Source organism: Trachurus trachurus (genome assembly GCF_905171665.1).
Source record: "Trachurus trachurus genome assembly, chromosome: 22".
Taxonomy (NCBI): domain Eukaryota; kingdom Metazoa; phylum Chordata; class Actinopteri; order Carangiformes; family Carangidae; genus Trachurus; species Trachurus trachurus.
The window spans coordinates 3,674,293-3,695,180 of NC_139907.1; the positions used below are offsets into that span (position 1 = coordinate 3,674,293).

Sequence of the window (20,888 nt, forward strand, 5' to 3'; positions counted from 1 at the left end):
GTTATATTTAGGTCTAAACCATCAGAAAGTGGCGACTTGGAGAAGATGATCCAGCTCAGAATCAGTCAGGATCATAAACTTGCCTTAATTCTGCAAGAATCCAAAAGACAAAGTAAAAAACCCGCTGGCTTTGTGTGAGGGAACCAGACAAAACAACATCATCATCCCTGCAGCTCTCTGTGGTTGTGTTGATCGACTGCTGATAGCAGATGACAAAAATGATACTTCTTTGCTCCATTTCCCCATTAAAGGGATAGTTCACCCAAAATTCAAATTTCACTCATTATCTACTCACCCTCATGTGGACTAAGTGCTGGGAGAAGTTTCAGAGTCCTCCGTGCCTTCTCTGAGTTACAGCGGGGCTCCGTGCCGCACTACGGAGCTCACTTTTCTTCATCCAAAAAGACACACCAAAAAACATCCAAATACCTCCATAGTGCTCGTCTGTAATGTCCCTCTTGTATTGAAGCCCCAACATGAGAAATTGTTCCGAAAAAAATTAAATAAGTCTATGTTTTAAGCTTGTTTGTAGCGGAAGCTCCCAGTGTTGCTCTGCCAGAATCTCGCGTGATTTGCGGAGCCGTGAACTGGGCGTCAATGCAAATCGCGCAAGATTAGGACGGACCAGGAAGAGCAGTGCTGGGGAGCTTCTGTTACAAACAAGCTTAAAACATAGACTTATTTAATTTTTTTCGGGATAATTCAATACAAGAGGGACATTACAGACAAGCACTATGGAGGTATTTGGATGTTTTTTTGGTGTGTCTTTTTGGACAAAGAAAAGTGAGCTCCGTTCGCAACCATCATATGGACATGCAGTGCTGCAAAGAGCCCCGCTGTAACTCAGAGAAGCCACGGAGGACTCTGAAACTTCTCCCAGCTCTTAGTCCACATGAGGGGGAGGAGATAATGAAAGGAAAAGCAGGATAAACGAACTCTCCACTGTCGAGCCGTATGGTATGAATGACTCACAGGACTTGAGCTGTTTTCTTTGAACTTGATTGTTACATTTATTGTTGTGGTGTGATACATTGTACCCGCTGGGTGATTTTGATTACGTTGCACTACTCATAACTTGGCTTTCTATTATATTGTATTCTATTGTATGTGATGGGTGTATTGCTTCCCTTTTTGGTTTATTTGAGTGTTGCTATATTGTACATATACATCATATGATAATCATGAGTGTTTTTTTAAAACTTTGTTGCCATCTGTTGATGGTTTGGGTCATGTGACGAAGGTATATGAACACACCCAGCAATGCCAGAGGCGAACCTGACGACGCTGAAAGCGAAACGCGTTGTTCATTAATAAAGTATATCAGCAGAGTCTTATCAGTGTGCGGTGGCCGTCTTTTTCTATAGATAATGAGTGATATTTGAATTTTGGGTGAACTATCCCATTAATGTGATGCTGGTGAATGATGTCACATACACAGCGTGGTCTGTGTCATCACATCTGTGTCGGCAAAGTGACGGAGCAGGTGTCACACTGGGGGAAGATAAACACAAGCCCCCCGTAAAAAAAAAAGTGTTCTTCTTATTAATGTCTTGTAACTCGTGTGGAAAGCTTCAGTAAATTATTTATTGACCTTTTAACGCAGCAGTAGTATTTACAACTTAAACTCATCTTCAGTGGCGCATGAATACAAAGTGGTACCAAGCTGTGTGTTCTCTCTGCAGCAGCTTTCTGTTGTGTTGTAAAACTGATTTATATTGCAATGCGCCGTCATTGTCTCACAGAAATCTGGGAAACAGAATGAATGGACCCCCCCTCCACTCCCCTCTCTGTGTATGAGCGTCTCACTATCACTTCTCACTTGCTGAGATCAGGAAACTGCCCACGCAAGGATGTGTGATGGTCCGCCACGCCAAGAAGACTATCAGTCACAGCCAGACAGAACAGACAGCGAAGAGCATATCATGTCTGTGGATTGTTTACTACCGAGCTGAGGCTGTTTACTGTCCAGCTGCCAGGGACAAACAATATGCAGCTCAGCCCGGGGACGTTCTGCTTTCTTTTGGCCCCCGACACTAAACTCCGGGGCAGGAAAACAGATCGGGCCCAGACAAAAACATAAAAAAGAGAAGAAAAAAAAAGACGCTGTTGTTCCAAAATGAAATTCGGACATTTAAAAAAAAGAGGGAAAAAAAGGCCTGCTGTCACTGAAAGACGGATTCAAAAGACAGCTTCACGGTGCTTTTTTAAAACGGCCAAATACAAAAATGCTCTCTCTCCACAGGCTGGATCATCTGGAGTTCTGAAGCAAACTCTAAATTGGCAATGAGGTTTGTAAACCATGAGGAACGTCGCCGTCTTCTGCCAAAACAGATACTGTATGAACACAATAAATATTAAAAATTAAAAATACTAATACCACTGGCCACTCGCCTTCAGTTTCTGGACTCGTTGTCTGACTTCAGTTTCTTCCTTTTCTTTTGCAGAAAACTGGTTAAACTCAAGACAATATCATGGATTTCCAGCAGCTGTGTTGAGGTTTGATGGCAGAAAGTGTTGCAGTGACCTCCAACATCAACCATCAACCATCACCAAAGAGCAAATGTTTCTATCTGGAGCCTATGTGCCCTAAGGCTACGTTTACACGGAAACGATCTGAACAGAAAACGCAAAAGTGGCATTGTGTTCTCACTTTTTATTTCACATTTACACAGGGACGCAATGGCGGAGGGTGGTTTCACTTTTTTGCGTTTTCAAGCCCCCAAAACGCTGTCGCCGTCTAAAAGAAAGGCACATCCGATGAAATATTTTGCCGTTTTCATCGCGAGCATTGTCGTGTAAACAGGGCCTAAATGTGATAAAAGTAGGAGTGCAACGATTAATCGATATAGTCAACAAAAATCTAAAACAAAATTCGTTGCCAACAAATTCAAAAGTCGGTTAGTGGGTAACGCCGTCACCTGTGTTTTTCAGGTGAACTGAACTCACGCAACTCCTTCCAATCTCTGCTGTGAGTTGCGCAACAGCAACAGGGAAATTTGTGTGCGTGTACAGTAAGGAGGGCCGTTCAGATGTGGCGTCTTCTGTGCGCACAAACCCATTACTTTCAATGTAGATGTGCGTCATGCGGGCTCACAACCCAAAGCAACGCCATAGCGGCATGCATTCTGCATTCTGTGCAACCTGCTTGTTTTTTCGTGCAGGTCCGACCTGCTTCTACTGTTTCACAAGGAGCTCTGCCCCATTTGAAAGGAGAATGAAGCCCATATGTGGAAAGACGACGCTGTCGAGATGTAGAATGTGTGTTATAGAAGAGAAACACACATTTTAGGACAGCTGACTTGTATCATCAGAACAGACATGTCCTGTGATTTTCAGCCTCCTTTCATATTGAATAGAGGGGGAACAATACCTGACAGTTATATTCTCAGCTGTCTAAATAAGAGCCATTGAGTAGTTGTACGTTTTATAATCCAATTATTCAATTAATCGTTTCAATAATCAATAGATTAATCGACTGTCAAAATAGTCGTTAGTTGCAGCTGTAGATAAAAGACAAGTTTATTCTAGAAACCCAGGTCTGTACAACACCACCTTAATATCATACTAGGGCTGGACGATTAATCGAATTTTGATCGTGATTACGATTTTGGCTTCTCACGATCATAAAAACACTGTAATCGAAAATAAACGATTATTTTTTTGTCTATTGGTGTTTTATTCTGAAAAACACACATGCGCGCTTCCGCCCCCGCGCCTGCACTGCACTCACTCTCTCAGTTAATGCTGTGGACGAGTCCACTCGTGTGTTGACGGCGGCGTTTAAAAATCAGCGCCAGTGAAGAGAGAGCAGCGGCCACCGCTCACGACGAATGAACGGGAAATAATCATTTAAAACACTTGCTCGTCTCCTCAAAGCGGCCGCACAACAACAACCCCCCTCCTCCTCCTCCTCCTCCTCCTCCTCCTCCTCCTCTTCCCCCGGCCCATAGGCTACATGTGCATATGTTTACAAAGCCGGCAAGGAAACAATCTGTAGAGCGGCGGATAACGTTATACGATGTTACGACGTGTATTTGTTGTGTAGTTTAATCTGTCATAAACAAGAGATCACTTATGGGGCGCGTCAAAAAAAAAAAAAAAAAAGTTATGGGGTGCGTTTGTGACGAGAGCTGGGACAGCGCAGCGGGGCGGAGGCTCTGATCTTCCCAGGTTGGATTTCATCCCAGAGACGCAATAAGCGACACACACGGAAGCAGAGAGCCTCCATTCTCCCTCTTAATAAATTAAACCATGACAATTACTCCAAATCTGTTTATTCAAGGTAAAAATGTAGAAAAGTTAAGCTACAGTAAACATCCTGTATAGTTTCTGCTGCTGGATCATAAAACTTAAAAAAAAAAAAAAAAGAAGTTTTAAATTCATTGTGAATAAATATTAAAAATTATAAACTTAAAAACCTTAAACACATATAAATCCTGTACCCCCCCCCCCATAATCGTGTAAATAATCGTGATTTCAATATTGACCAAAATAATCGTGATTATGATTTTTGCCATAATCGTCCAGCCCTATATCATACATCAGTCTTTCCAGGAAGATTTCAACAAGTCAGCAGCCAGATCGACTTCCAGATAGTCCTGTTTCTTGGCGCACAATTATGACATCACCAGCCTCTGCCAAAATCCCAAATGAAGAAGAACAAGAGCTGCTCTGGGAGAGAAACTAAACCAGATATGTAACAGACAAATAAACAGCGCTAAGTTTAATATTTATGAGTTGCCTTTTAAGTCTAATTGTTAGTTTCCCACATGAAACAGAGTTAATTACCCATGAGGCACTGGTGGACCTCCTCCTTTTTAACCCACTTAGAGGAAATGGTCCAACAGCCATCGAGGAAATCTCCCTGGTTTACTGAGCAGAGAACAACAAACCTAATGTAATGTGCCGCCGCCATATCAGCAGACTCATATATTTACAACTTATTTACATGATGAGATAAAGCGAGCAGCGCTCCTCGTGACTGTTCAAGCACGTAAAATCTGTTGAATAATGTACAGCATCGTCGGCCTGAAGGCAAGAAGCTTCTAGTAATCTGACACGAGGTATGAGGAGGACAGATACAAGGATCCAGGCTCAGCTCCATATGACAAGCTATAGAACAAGCAGCACCAGTACTGTACAACCTACATATGGAGACATATTTAACTTGAAAAGATCTTTAAATGGACCATGTGCACAAAAAAAACACTTCACTACCCACTCTGGAAAAACACGACTACTCAGGTCAGAGCTGCCTGCATGCACACGTTTAACCTTAATACCAACAACTGTTCGGCTCCTCATTCTTCCATAAAAGCCTGCGGGCGACGGCTTCTTAGAAAAAAAAAAGAATCAGTGCTCTGCTCTCAGATTTGCAGACTGTGCATACGGGTTAATAATTGATGCATTCAAAGTTACTTTTCCTTCAGGATACTGTAGACATTATTGTTACACAAGCTGCATCAGACCAGCAGAGAAGCAGAAACACAAGAGAAGCTTTTAAAACCTCCAGATATTAACGTATGGATCAGATGTGGACATTTAAAGGAGAATTTTTTACCCCTAAATCGTTTTCTTATAGTCACCCAGTGTTGGGTGGAGCAAAAAACGCGACTAAAATTGATGCAGGCAAACCGGAGTTACACCATGGCTACCCGGAGCTAGGGATAGCCACAACGCTAACCTATGGGGGCAATTCTTTCACAACACAACAAACACTCAAAAAACAATCAAATATCTCTGGTACATGACTGGAATCCTTAGAGACACCACTGAACTCATATAGTGTAGAGTATAAACAGTATAAACTTTGTGTTTTTGCATTAGTCACTCACCTCAGACAGCCGAACTCTGAAACATCCTGGAAAGACATTACTATCCCATCACAGAGCGCCTGCTCTCCCCGCCACAGAAACTAACACTTTTTCCTTGTTGTGATGATTTCTTTACAAAAATAAACGGTCGGAGATATTATTTTTTTTTATTTTTTATTTTATTCATATGCACAATGATAAAACAAGAATTTAATTTAATAATACAAAGACAAATAATTGTGCAGGAGAGGAAAAGAAGCCCAAAGGGCTTATATAAAATCCTCCCCCTCAATACAAGATCACTAAAACAAATCAACCAATAGAAAAAGAATAAGGAAAGAAAAGCAAGAAAGAGAAAGAAACAAAGAAAAAACACAATAAACAAACAAACAAAAAAATATCCATAAAATTACAAATTAATTTCAATTATACTAGACAGAGTATTATTTTTGCCTGAGTAGAAGATACCTCACCAAACTAGTCCTAAACATTTTGTAGGATGATATAAGCTTAAGAGACCTATCTAAAGAGTTCCAGAGTTGGGGGCCAAGAAATTTGATAAAAGATTTATGACCGGAGGTACGACAAAGAGGTAAATGAAAATTCTTCCAACCTCTAACTGAATAAGAGTGAATATCTGATGATAACAGAAAAAACTTATGAAAAGTGCCTGGAATGTCTTGTTTGTAATGAATGAACTTAAACATAAACAGACATGTTTGAAACACATTAATAGAAAAAATTGATAGAAGTTTAAATTTGCTAAATAAGGGTGCAGATGGTGCTTGATTAGTAGAATTTGAAATCATTCTCAAGAATCTTTTCTGAACTGAAAATAACTGATTAAGGTACGAAGAATATGAAGCACCCCATACAATGTTACAATATGTCAAATAAGGATAAATTAAACTGTAATATAATGTCATAAGACAGGACTGATTAACTAAGGAAGAAACTCTTCTAATAATGCCATAGGACTTCATAATTTTTTTGCATACATACTCAATATGGTTTCCCCAGGACAATCTTTCATCAACAAGTACACCAAGAAATTTTGCACATGAAACTTGTTCAATTTCAATATTATTAATTTGCAGCTTCAAATCCTGCTCAGGAAATTTTTTATTTTTGTTTCTAAATAGTATATAATTTGATTTATTTACATTCAAGGAAAGCTTGTTCATCTGAAACCATCTTGAGGCATATTCCAGCATGGTATTGGCATTTCTGATTAGACATCCAAAGTCAGAGTGAGACATGGCAAAATTAGTATCGTCCGCAAATAGAATGGGCAGAGACGACTCAGACATTACAGCAAAATCATTAATAAAAATAAGAAACAGAAGGGGCCCAAGAATTGACCCTTGAGGCACACCATAGCATAATTTTGCTTTCTTAGATTCATGACCATTAATACAAACATATTGTTCTCTGTTACAAAGGTAATCTTTAAACCATTTGATCACAACATCTTGAAGACCATATCGGTGGAGTTTTGACAAGAGAATAACATGGTCAACAGTGTCGAACGCTTTTGAGAGATCCAAGAAAATTCCAATGGCAAACATATTTTTATCTAGAGCAGTAGAAATTTTATCAATAAGTTGCAAAAGAGCCATATATGTTGCATGCTTTTTGCGAAAGCCATATTGGTGTTTGTACAATATGTTATTAATATTGAGGTGTGTAATAACTCTTGTATAAACTAACTTTTCCAGAACCTTGGAAAAGCAAGGTAAAATAGAAATTGGTCTATAATTGTTAAAAACACTGGGTTCACCTTCTTTAAAAAGAGGTAAGACCTTTGCCACTTTAAGATCACTAGGGACTACCCCAGTCTTCAGTGACACAGCAAGGACATGTGTTAAAGGTTTACTAATGAAGGGAACTACTTCCTTTAGGAGCTTAGCCTTGATTTCGTCATGACCCGATGCTGAATTATTAAGATTTACAATAATGTCGATCACTTCATTAATTGTGGGTGGTTCAAAGTTTTGCAGGGCAGGGAAAACTCCAGTAATATTGTCTGTAGGGCAGTCATTAGATGGGCAGATTTTCTTAGCAAAGGTGCTACCAACATTTACAAAAAAATTGTTAAATTCATTTGCTATGTCAGAAAAATTGGAGAATGTGGACTTGCCATCAGTAAATTGGGATGGAAATTTAGCAGGTGCCTTTTTCTTGTTTAACAATTCACTGATAATATTCCAAGTATTTTTTATGTTGTTAGTAGATTCTTTAAATTTATCAGAATAGTATTTCTTCTTTGCCATACGAAGTAAATAAGTAAACTTGTTTCTATATTTTTTATATGTACTAGAGTTCTGTGGAGTTGGATTAGAGATAAACCTTTTATATAATCTATTTTTCTTTCTTGAGGATTTTAAGAATCCAGTAGTGAACCAAGGTTTATTAAAACCATGTATTTTATTGATTTTGAGGCTCACAAGTGGAAAACACTCATTGAATACGGTCTTGAACAGATAAATAAAGGATTGATACGCTTTGTTGGCATCCTGCTGATCATAAACATCATCCCAATTTACTTTTTCAAGCATTTCTCTAAAGCGTTTGATGTTATCTTCATTAAATTTGCGGAAACCTGTTCTGACATTCGAGCCCTTGTGTTTGAGACTGTTACTTTTGGTGATATGAAATACAGGAAAGTGGTCAGAAATGTCAGAATATAATATTCCTGAGTTAACTGGATAATCAAATATATTAGTTATAATGTTATCAATAAGAGTAGCTGTTTTACAGGTTACTCTGGTTGGCTTGTCAATAAGAGGAAGAAAATAAGATGAATATAATACATTTAGAAAATTAACAGTAGCAGAATGGCTCTCAGTATTGATGAGATTGATGTTGAAATCTCCAAGCAAATAACAAAGTTTACCTTCCTTATTAATAACATCAAGTAAAGCTGTGAGTGTATCATTGAAAGAATTAACTTCCACATGAGGTGGACGATAAATACAACCAATGATGACATTTCTGCCACCAAAAACAGGGCAAGACATTAATTCCAAAAAGACAGATTCAAACTCAGTTTCCTTTGAGAATAAATCCAAATCTTTTCTTGATTTCATTTGAAATTGATTATGAACAAAAACAGCAACTCCTCCTCCAGCTCTTTCCTTTCTATTTGAAAATACTAAAGTGTACTGAGGTATGTTGTACAGCTCAACACTTTCATCAGAAAGCCATGTTTCCGTCAAGGCAATGATTGAAAATTCATGTTTAAGCGTTGACAAGAAATGAATAAATTGATCATTATTTTTAGGAAGGCTGCGTATATTTAAGTGAATTGTAGAGAAGACATTGGAATTACTGGTTAAGTTGCCAGTCAATATATGAAATTCATCTTCATTATAATAGTTACATGAATTAGACTCTCTATTAAATCTACTAAAGAAATTAACATCTGGGTCATGTAAATCCATGCAATCCAAATAATTATAATCACTTGTGGTGAAAGGGGTAAGAGACCCAACCATGAAAAGAAAAATGAAAAAAAAGAAATCATGTTAAAATCAGCTCCAGCGCATACCTGCTGAAGTTAGACATCTCCCTGCTGTCTTGGGGTGCTGCTGCGAGGATATATGATCAGCTTGTCGTGACGGAGAAAAGCAATGTCCCCTCTGTCTCGAGCAGCTTTCAACTTGGGCAATAGGTCTTTTCTCTTCTGGCGGACGGCATCTGTATAGTCCTCATTTATGTAAATTTTGGAGCCTTTAAGGTATTTGGCCCTCTGGAGAATCATTGATCTGTCCTTGTACTTAACAAACTTAACTACAATCGGCCTGGGTCTGTCACTCCCTGACACAGGTTTCCCTGCACGGTGAGCCCGCTCCACCTCGATCATTCCCTGCAGTTGTAGTTTCTCTGTGAAGACTCTCTTAACCTTTTCCTCCGAATCAGCCCATGTTTCTCCTGGTGTCTCCTCGATTCCATCTATGACCAAGTTGTGTCTTCTGGACTGTCCCTCTAGATAATCCATTTTGTCAGTGACGACCAACAGACTCTCACATATCTTAAAAATTTCAGATTGCATGTCTTTGCAGTGATCAGTCTGTTTAATGTTACCCATTTTGATGTCATCGACCTCTTTCTGTGTGAAATGAATACTGGCTTTAATTTCTTGAACTTCCTTTGAAATATCATCCAGTCGTGTGTTTGTTGAGTCCAAGATTATTTTGACAAAGCCTTTAAAATTCTCTTGCTGTTGTTGCAAGAGTGCTAAAAACATCTCTCTCTGTTGTTGCATTAGTTCATTCACCTGTGCGAGCGTAATCCCCTCCTCCTCAGACTTCACTTCTGGCTTCTGCTTAGGTGGCATGTTGTCACTGAGGGAGGCCTAGGTCTGGTGGATGGATGGATAGATAGATGGACCGCTGCCGTGGCCTGGTAGTTGAGCTGCTGCCGTGGCCTGGTGGTTGAGCTGCTGCCGTGGCCTGGTGGTTGAGCTGCTGCCGTGGCCTGGTGGTTGAGCTGCTGCCGTGGCCTGGTGGTTGAGCTGCTGCCGTGGCCTGGTAGTTGAGCTGCTGCCGTGGCCTGGTGGTTGAGCTGCTGCCGTGGCCTGGTGGTTGAGCTGCTGCCGTGGCCTGGTGGTTGAGCTGCTGCTGGGCCAGGTAGCTCCTGATGTTGAGGCCTGATGGTTGAGCTGCTGCCGTGGCCTGGTGGTTGAGCTGCTGCCGTGGCCTGGTAGTTGAGCTGCTGCCGTGGCCTGGTAGTTGAGCTGCTGCCGTGGCCTGGTAGTTGAGCTGCTGCCGTGGCCTGGTGGTTGAGCTGCTGCCGTGGCCTGGTGGTTGAGCTGCTGCCGTGGCCTGGTGGTTGAGCTGCTGCTGGGCCAGGTAGCTCCTGCTGTTGAGGCCTGGTGGTTGAGCTGCTGCCGTGGCCTGGTGGTTGAGCTGCTGCTGGGCCAGGTAGCTCCTGATGTTGAGGCCTGATATTATGGACATTACCACTGCACTGCTCCACCGTTTATTTTTGTAAAGAAATCACCACAACAAGGACAAAGTGTTAGTTTCTGTGGCGGGGAGAGCAGGCGCTCTGTGATGGGATAGTAATGTCTTTCCAGGATGTTTCAGAGTTCAGCTATCTGAGGTGAGTGACTACTGCAAAAACACAAAGTTTATACTGTTTATACTCTACACTATATGAGTTCAGTGGTGTCCCTAAGGATTCCAGTCATGTACCATAGATATTTGATTGTTTTCTGAGTGTTTGTTGTGGTTGAAAGAATTGCCCCCATAGGTTAGCATTGTCGCTATCCCTAGCGCCGGGTAGCCATGGTGTAACTCTGGTTTGCCTGCATCAATTTTAGTCGCGTTTTTTGCTCCACCCAACACTGGGTGACCATCAGGACAACGATTTAGGGGTCAAAAATGACCGGAATTCTCCTTTAAGATGTGCATTCATAACTATAGAAGTACTGCTCTCAGCTATGGCTTCATCGTATCTTCACACATTCACAACAACATCATAGACACAGAGAGACCTGAGTGTGCGAATGTACAAAGTCTGAACTCATCAGTGTGTTTACATGCTCCATTAATCAGCTGTTTCTGTTCCAGCTTCAAGAGGAAACTGAACAACACTGTTCCTGATTGCACTAATCTGGTCACCTGCTGGTATCAATAATCAGGTTCCTGCAGACTTCCTTAGAACATGAACCTGTCGCTGTGAAGTCTCACTCTCACCTGCAGACCTCGGCTGCCGATTGGGCAGCTGCACATTCAATTAAGTGTCAACAGAAAAACTTGCTGCAATCCTCTATAAAACATTTACAGTGAGCCAGCTGCTTCAGCTGAACTGAGCACTTGATCAATTAATAATTAGTCTGCAGAACGCCCGCCAGTTTGGTAATCGATTGAAGTTGATTCAAGTCGTTTATCAAACAAAATGCCAAATCAGACACTTTCTCTTTTTGCTGTTTTATATCAACACAACTAGCCTGACAAGCCAGACTAGATCATTAACATGTCTAGTCTGGCAACGACCGGTAGACCTCGGCTCAATCCAGGGGGCGGGATGAAGGCTGTCTTTCAAACTGCCTCTGCACCAATAGGGTAGCGCTACGACCAATCAGAGCAAAGAGCAGGATGACGTTAGCCTGACAAGCCAATTAAAATGTATGTCGCCATGGCGTTAAGCCCGCCCAACGACTCTCTAAACAGATAGAGCGCTGTGATTGGTCAACACAAACGGTGTTCGAGACTCAAAAAGTTCCTATGGCTCGTTTCTAGACCCACCTACAGAGCAAAGAGATTTGCTGCCGCTAGGGTGCAGCTAGATTTTTAGGCTAAAACACAACAGAAATTTACTCAAATCTGGTCAAATCAAATAAAAAAAGAGCTTTACTGTCTCTTCTAATATTATAGAGTAAAGAAAACATCAAACAAACATCAAGACACATCAAGAAAAGCAATGTTTTGAGGAACAATATGTTAACTAATTAATAAACTACTGGATACATTTGAAAAGTACGGAGAAGGAGAAAAAAACGTTTGCGTTAGGATGAGTAAAAACCAATATGTTCGATAACATCCACGATGCATTTCTCCGCTCCACTGTTCAGGATTAACATCTTCAACATCATTAAAAGAGCAGTTAGCTCTTTTAATTTGCGGACATGATTCCTCAGATGAACCACGGTGAGTACAGTTTGCCACTAATCATGTGACACATGCTGCTTTCTGTTATTCAGCCGCCTTCATCATCATCAGCGTGCTGCTTCCTGCAGAGCAGATCAGTGTGCAGCCGCCAACACTTCCTCATTATCTTAACTCCACTGGAAGAGAGAGAGGGAGCTCAATTACCAAACAGCCGTGTGGTATCGCACCTGAAACTTTTTTCTGTTGGGCTTAACTGCTGCATGTTTTTGGGGAGGGAGCTAATAGATTAATGAGGTCTTTATGCATTAGTCAATATTTTGCATAGTGGTGATGATTAGCAGGATAAGCTGCTATTGGGAACGGCTTAAAAAATAATTAGGGAAATAACAGTTGGCAGTGAATCTGCAGGCAGCCCCTGGTGGCTCCGTTTGACTCTACAGTCGGAACAAAACAACACACTGACAGTGCTGGTTTTCTACATGCATGCAGCTCTGTATGTGCTGCGTGATGTGATTCCCGGCTCCCCCAGTCCGCATACCGAAGTGACCCTGGGCAAGACACTGAACCCACACTTGCCCTCTGATGTATCATCGGATGTATGAATGTGTGTGAATGATTAGCTCACAAAAGCCTGTCTGCAAACAAGGCTGTACGAATGTGTGTGTGAAAGGGTGAATTTGACAATACAGTGTAAAGCGTTTTGAGTGGTCCAAGTGACTAGAAAATTCCGTTTACCATTTACCATAAACTCAAAATCACAGGTTCTAGTTTGGAAACACGGTTCCATATCTAGTTCTCCCAAAGCTGGGGATGAGAACCAAATTAGTTACATTTTATTGGTACCGACCAAGTTCCCACAGTAATCAAACGGTACCACATTTTGGTACCTGAACGCACCCTCGTGTCTGTGACACAAACACAAAATGTGTAAAATCTTATTTCCTTGTAGAGCTGGGCACATAGACAACAGAGCTGTCTCGGGCCGGGCCAGCACATGTTGGGTCAGGCCTCTGTGCTGCTCTTGTTTTGGCCGAGTTCAACCACAGAATTAATGCTATAGTGAGTCGAGCCGAGTCGTCTGTGAACAGCCGCTCTCCCTGCACACTGGTTTTAAACAGAGATCTCTCATTATGCTGTTCACACTGAACCATAACAATTAATATTCAAAATTCTGAAGTTTTTACAATTGTTTTTATCCACAAAATAACTTCAATTACCACACACACACAAAAAAAGTACCAAAATCAGGTTCTGTTGCCTACAGGTACCAGTTCCCAGGAGCCGAGTATCGCTACCATATTGGTTTAAATGTGAAAGGTACAGTACCCATTCCTACCTACAACACTGTATTATGCAAACAGACCAGCTGTTTAGGTCAAAAGGAGGGGTTATAAATCTAACATAGCAACATGCAACAGGTCTCCTCCTGAAACCTCCACACAGCATCATTGTGTTTCCTCATCCGTCAGTGGGACTCACTGTAATGGTAAATCTTAATATTCCTTTCTTTTAATCACTTGATACGTTCCTACACCCTACTTTCCCAGACTTCCTTCTGCAATTGTAAATTCAAGTTCCTTTACACTTAACCATCTGTGATGCCCAACTTCCCACTTCCTAATTCACACTCAAACCCTGTTGTATTTTAAATTGTATCTCTTAACTCCATACCTCGGGAGACCGGTGATGATACCTTCAAAGGTGAAGGTGTGAAAACACAATCAGGGAAGGGGCCGGCCAAAGGACACAAACACACCCCAGAAGTGGACCTTCCCTCAGCTATAAATGTTCTTTACCATCACCCACTTGGGTTTGAACTGACCTTTCCTTGCAAGGAACAGCAAACAGCTAAGAATTTCCACGACACTCACTCAAACAGCAGAGTGATACATCCCACATATCTCACTCTCAAAAACACCAAAACCACAGCAGAACACACACACACCGACACCGCTCAGCTGTACGTCTCCTATACTGTACTCACATCCAACCATCATCATGGCCACAGAGAAGATCTTCTCTCCGTCCGTGGTGGGGGCGATGTTGCCGAAGCCGATGGTGGTGAGGCTGGTCATGGTGAAGTAGAGGGAGGTGATGTAGAGCGAGTCTTTACCCGGGCCGCCCTCCCACTGGCCCGAGCCGCTGGCGTTGTAGCGGTACGGCGAGCCGATGCTGAGGGCCAGCTGGTACAGCCAGCTGTCCATCTTGATGGTGTTGGTGGCCTCGTCGATGACCTCGTAGTCCCCGATGCTGTACCTGAAGGAGCACCACACCTGGACGTCAGCAGGTTTAACATGACTGCAGCTGCAACAAGCTGACTTTTTCTTGAACGTCATCATAACATAACATTGCTCATACACTGTCAATATTAGCTGGTGAGCTCATGCTAAATACACGTTGAAACGTACATCTAACATTTCTGTAAATGCATGAATGTAATGATAATGAATAACTTGCAACCGTATCTCCTTGAAACAATGTTCATATTCTACAAATATGCAAAAATAAGAAAGATTTTTAATGTTTTATAAAAAAGGAGTCAGAAAAATGTTTGCAAAATGCCAACACTTTGCAAAACTCGAAATGCAAAAGAGACATTTAGTTTATTTCCAACCAATATTCACTCTTGCAAGATAAAAACTGTTCATAGCGGTCAGAGCATGATGAAACTTTTTTATAGTCTTGATTAGAAACTGACAATATTTGGGAGAAGATTTTTTTTTATATCTTGGTTAAATAATTAAAAACTGATTTAAAGAACAATTTAACTTAGGAAATGTTCATATGTAAACAAACCCATATCAAACTTCAACAAATGGAGGATTCAGGATGCAAAATAAAAAAACAAATTAGTATGTACATTAAATGAAGTTGATATTAGGAGACAGGGTTGTCAGACTGTTGCGAGAAAATCATTAAAATCCTTCCATAAGTGTCTCAACATAAATTTACAGCGTTTATAAATCTCTGCCTCTAATTTCACCATCATTTTCCTTTAAAGCGCGTGTGATGGGCCACTTGAGTAAACCTTAAATAGTGTATGTTTATTAAAAACCATTAATCATTCATGTTAGAGAAGCACGAGGAGCATTTAGAGCTTCACTTTGCTCCGTCAATGCTTATATTTACTTATTTATTCACATCTTTTAAAGTGTAAAATCACACAAGACAGAGAATTAAAACTAACAGTAATGTACCAGAAGAATATTGCTGCAGCGCTTTAATAGTGTTGAGTAATTTCTTTTCAATTACAGGATGATTAGAAAAGGGATTCTGTGTTTTGGGATGCAAAAAAAAAAAAAAAAACCTCTTGTTTGCTATAGGGTATGAATAAATGAGCATATCACTTGATAGTGTATAACTTGGAGGAAAGTGAACCAGGCTGGTGCAGTAGTCAGCAGAAGAGCAGCAGATGCTTTGATGAGGGGGCAGAGACAGTGTTTAGCAGCATACATAACCAATTAGGAACAGTTAGGAAAATGGGTGAATCCCCAGCAGCCAGCAGAAGCCTGAGAACAGCTTTAAAGGGATAGTTCACCCAAAATTGAAATTTCACTCATTATCTCATCTCGTCGACTAAGGGCTGGGAGAAGTTTCAGCGTCCTCCGTGGCTTCTCTGAGTTACAGGGGGTCTCGGCGTAGCAGTGCATGTCCATATAACGGTTGCAAATGGATACCAACTGTCTTCGTAACAAAAAGACACACCAAAAAACATCCAAATACCTCCATGCTGCTCGTATGTAATGTCTGTCTTATTGAAGCCCCGAAATGTGAAATTGTCCCAAAAAAAATTAAATAAGTCTATATTTCAAGCTTGTTTTCTAGCGGAAGCTTCTCGAAGCTCCTCTTCCCGGTTCTTCAAATTTGGACGAACTGGGAAGAGGGACAATTTCACATATCTGGGCTTCAATACAAGACGGACATTACATACGAGCAGCATGGATGTATTTGGATGTTTTTTGGTGTGTCTTTTTGTTACGAAGACAGTTGGTATCCATTTGCAACCGTCATATGGACATGCACTGCTACGCCGAGACCCCCTGTAACTCAGAGAAGCCCCGGAGGACTCTGAAACTTCTCCCAGCCCTTAGTCCACATGAGGGTGAGTAGATAATGAGTTATTAATTTCAATTGTGGGTGAACTATCCCTTTAACTAAACTGAGAGGAAATGAGGTAAAGTTTCCTAAAACGACTGTGTAGTGTACCAGATGCAGGCGAGCCAGTGGGCCACCAGGCCGAACACACAGACCAGCAGCACCAGGACGGCGGCTCCGTACTCCAGGTAGTGGTCCAGCTTCCGGGCCACGCGGCCCAGACGCAGCAGCCGCACCACCTTCAGAGAGCTGAACAGACTGCTGATGCCCTGAGGAGGAGGAGGAGGAGGAGGAGGAGGAGGAGGAGGAGGAGGAGGAGGAGGAAGATGATGGAGAGAGGAGACAGGCTTTCAAAATTAACAGTTCATTGATTTCAGAGAGTAAGAGAAAAAAAGCAGCTTCACTTTTTCTTGTTTTTTTTAGCTCACATCCATCAACCCACTGAAACTGTTGCTACCAGACTGTTAACGTCAACTTTTACCTCCAAACCTCACTGCAATTTCTCAGCACAGTAAGTGTTATGATGCTACGGTAACACCCTGACTAACAAGTTATATTCTCAAGATGTAACAGGACATGTTGTTGTCTGATACTGTACTATATATTTTGTTAAAGCTGAACTCTGCAGGTCTGGTGTCTCCTCCTCTGTGTCTCTAACCCTCCTCTCCTCCATGTGCATTAGTTTCCAACAACAAAGCAGGTGAGAAATCAATCCATGGAGCGGTGGATAAGGTTATTTATCATCTACCATGTTAGATGTCCCTGGAACTAGTTACTAGTCATTGATTTAACCAGAACTAGGACTCTGGAGCTGGAGATAAGGGACAAATGGAGCTGAGTTTGGGTGGAAAATCCTAAAGAGTTCCTCTGATATATCACATATCCGCCCATATAATTGCAATATCATGTTTTCTGCATATCATACAGCCCTGGTATGGAATAACAAGGCAATTAGTTCATGATATGTTGTCAACTCTTAGTGTTGGAAATTTTACTATAGATGACAAGTGGATTTATTCAGATGCATTAATGAAGCTAATCAGTGTTCAGGAGACGAGTCCTGTAAACATGTAGAAAAAAGGTTTAATGTAACTCATGACTGCATTTTGTTATTTTAAAACAGCAAATTGCATTTATGCACAAAAAAAAAAAAACACACACCAAACTTCAAATAATTGGGAGGCTCCTATTACCTTGTTCCATTCATAATAATACACGACCATTTAATAACGGAGGCAAAGCTCTGTAAACACATTTTTAATTGCTGTGGGCAGCAGCAATTAAAACATATTTCAAAAGTTTGTTAGAGACATAAATGGTTATGTAAGAGCTACACAAGACGGAGGGAGGGTAAATTAGAGAGTAAAGGAATACAACAACGACAGCAACAGCTACAACAACCGTGTGCACAGCTTGTGTTCAGTCCACCCACAAATGAAATGAGCAGCTCCATTCAGAAAAATGCTTCATATTTATCTCTGAAAACCACACCACAAAGAGTTGATATCTTTATCAATCAGTTTCAACTCTTTGTGGTGTGGTTTTCAGAGATAAATATGAAGCATTTTTCTGAATGGAGCTGCTCATTTCATTTGTGGGACTGAACACAAGCTGTGCACACAGTTGTAACTGAAACTGACAAACGAGGTTTTCTCAAATAACAGAAAGAACAATAAATACTACAACAGGTACCTTTCCGAACTCAACTACATCCATCCAAATTATTTCTAAATGGTATTTTCTTAATGATTTGCAGCTCTGAGCTCAAGGAGAGGGAGGAAGCAGAAAACAAACACAATTAACTTTTATAATCCATCATTTCTTTTCCACAAAACCTTCATCAACCTAAAACGTTTGATAGTGAAACAGAAAGCTACTGCAATTGTTCTACTGCACTTAATGTACTTTACAGTGTAAAGCATGGCCACTATAGCACTTTATTTTACCTCTTTGTGTCTGTGCTCTGTCTTGTATGTCAGGTTCTTGTTCTTGTTGCCTGTCTTGAATGTTTGTTAGAACTTCTTTGTACCTCCGATCCCTGTGTTTTGCTCTGTCGAGTTCTTATTGTACTGTCTGTCTTATTTCACCTGTCAATATTGTGTCTGATTTTATGTCTGTCCTGTTATACATGTGTCTGTCTAATTGTTATGACATTTTCTTTATGTAACCTGCCAGAGGACTGCGGGTGAAAATTAGCTACTTGCTAATCCCGGTGCATTTACGTTGAGCTTCCTCTTTTCTCTTCCTTAAAGAGAGAAAAGAACTGATGTTATTAATGTACATTGTACTTTTTAAATAAATAAATTAAATTAAAGCGGAGCAGAGATGGTACAAGCTGATCAAAACCAGCAGAATGAAATACTGAACTGAGGAAGAGGAGGAAGAGGAGGAAGAGGAGGACTGGTTCTCCAGGTCTCGTCACGTCGGATCAGTGTCAGAGCTCCGGGACGGGAACATGACGTTACGTTACCAGCTCCCACTCACACACTGTTCTCTAACCCTTTAATAAGATAAACTCATTAAAATCCATTTATTCTGAGCTAACAGAGATTAAAGGAGAAGTTGTGAGGTCAAATGTTAATTAAAGTTGAATTAATATTAGATGGTTATGAGATATAGCAGTGAGGGCAGTGTTTAATGGTTGCAGATGTTAGGCTTTTTTATTAAATCCTATCAGTTTTCAGAATATTCTCGCCATATGTATGTGCTTCTTTGCTTCTTCTGTGCCTTTCTGTGTCTTCCAGTAAAACTGTACATATTACTGTGTGATAGTGGAGGCTTTTCTCCCAAATATAAGTGCTGTAAAATACATTCAAAGAAGAAGGAAGAGCGCGTACATGCACTCAAAAAGAAAAAAAGAAACAGTCAGGAGGTGCTCGGCTAACAAACAGTTTAAAAAGAACAAGAAGCCAGCAACACTCAGTGTCTTTCTGATGTCTTAATGCCTCACTATACTCGCTGTAAAATACATTCGCCTGGCTCTCTGGAACAGTAAGGAGGGATAAATCCTCAATTTACCAATGTAAGATCCATCTGTGAAGGAATAAAACATTTAAAGTACGTAAGACTTTAAAAGGGGCATCTTGTTAGAATCGCAGTACTGAACCCAAAATGCACATTAGAAATAAAAACAGTAAAAAGTTTAGGGCATTTATCACTCTCAACGGACAACGGTGGACAGGGAGAGTAACTTATTTTCAAAGTTATAAAAATGGCGGTCGTCTCATTTTGACGTCACCGTCGGGTTCTAGATTAGGGCTGGGTATTGTGGCCAATTTCCTGAATCGATTCGATTTCGATTCCTAAGGTTCTAAATCGATTAATCACGATTCGATTCGATTCGATTCGATTTCATTAGAATCGATTCAATCTCCTCTTGAAAAATGAAAATGGCTCAACTCTGTGTTACAAAATACACTGCACTTAAAAGCTGATGTTTATGGTGAAAAGAAAGAAATAAAGAACAAACTTGTAAATGTGACAGTTTAAACTTGAACTGTAAATAAAACTGTTCCAATTCTCAAAAGGGCAATTTTGAAATTAGAAAGGAATTGCAGGTGAAAGTGAACTTGAACTGCAACATTCCATCACTGCAAATTGCATTAATTAATTTATAATTAAAGCATTGTTTCTATATGTGCAAAAATAATATTAATGGTAAAAAAAAAAAATTTTAAACCTCAAACTGTCTCAAGTCAAGTCTGCAGCAGCTAAAGCTCCCTCCCTCCCTCTTGAGGGAGGAAATGTGTATAAACGGAGCCCATGGTAAATAAAGTGACGGTGAATGTGTGGAGCGGTTCATGAGACGAGTTCGGCCCGGTCACGTCACCTGTCTCCAGAGTCCGGGCGTCATGTGTTATGATCCGACGGTCACGAAAAGTCGCACTGTGAAAACACGGAGCTGCTCGTGTCCTTTATTCTGCGGTAACACGTATCATACAGTATGTTGGCTCACCTACGGCGTGAGGAACATGCGGTTCCTGTAGATGTCTGTGTGTGTGTGTCAGCTCTGCACCGCTGCCACACGCACACACACACACAGCGGCGGAGCGCTCAAGTGAAACAATAACCTGCAGATCACCTGAGCTGACGTGATCTCCGCTCGTAGTTTGGTTTGGTTTTTATTCATATCAAACACAGCAATACATTGCACAGCTACAAAGAGGAAGAAAGAAACTCCGCTGGTAGTTACTGTGAGTCAGAGCGTCAGACGTAACCGCGCCGCTGCTTCATCACGCACGAGACTACCGGAGGAAAAAATCGATCTCACGCGCTGTGAATCGATATTACAAAATTTTAATGAAATCGATCCAGAATCGATTAAATCGATGTTTTTACCCAGCCCTATTCTAGATGTCTCTAT

At 40.9% G+C, this 20,888-nt stretch overlaps 1 protein-coding gene across 1 annotated transcript in view; it reads right to left on the bottom strand.

The window, feature by feature from the left end:
* The window catches only part of kcnh5b (potassium voltage-gated channel, subfamily H (eag-related), member 5b), a gene marked incomplete at both ends in the record, with an annotated part of 186,153 nt that overhangs the window by 105,092 nt on the left and 60,173 nt on the right, over nucleotides 1–20,888 (bottom strand). Inside the window, 2 exon segments of the mRNA XM_083998777.1 lie at nucleotides 14,415–14,686; nucleotides 16,637–16,794. Coding sequence (XP_083854903.1) covers nucleotides 14,415–14,686; nucleotides 16,637–16,794 — 430 coding nt within the window.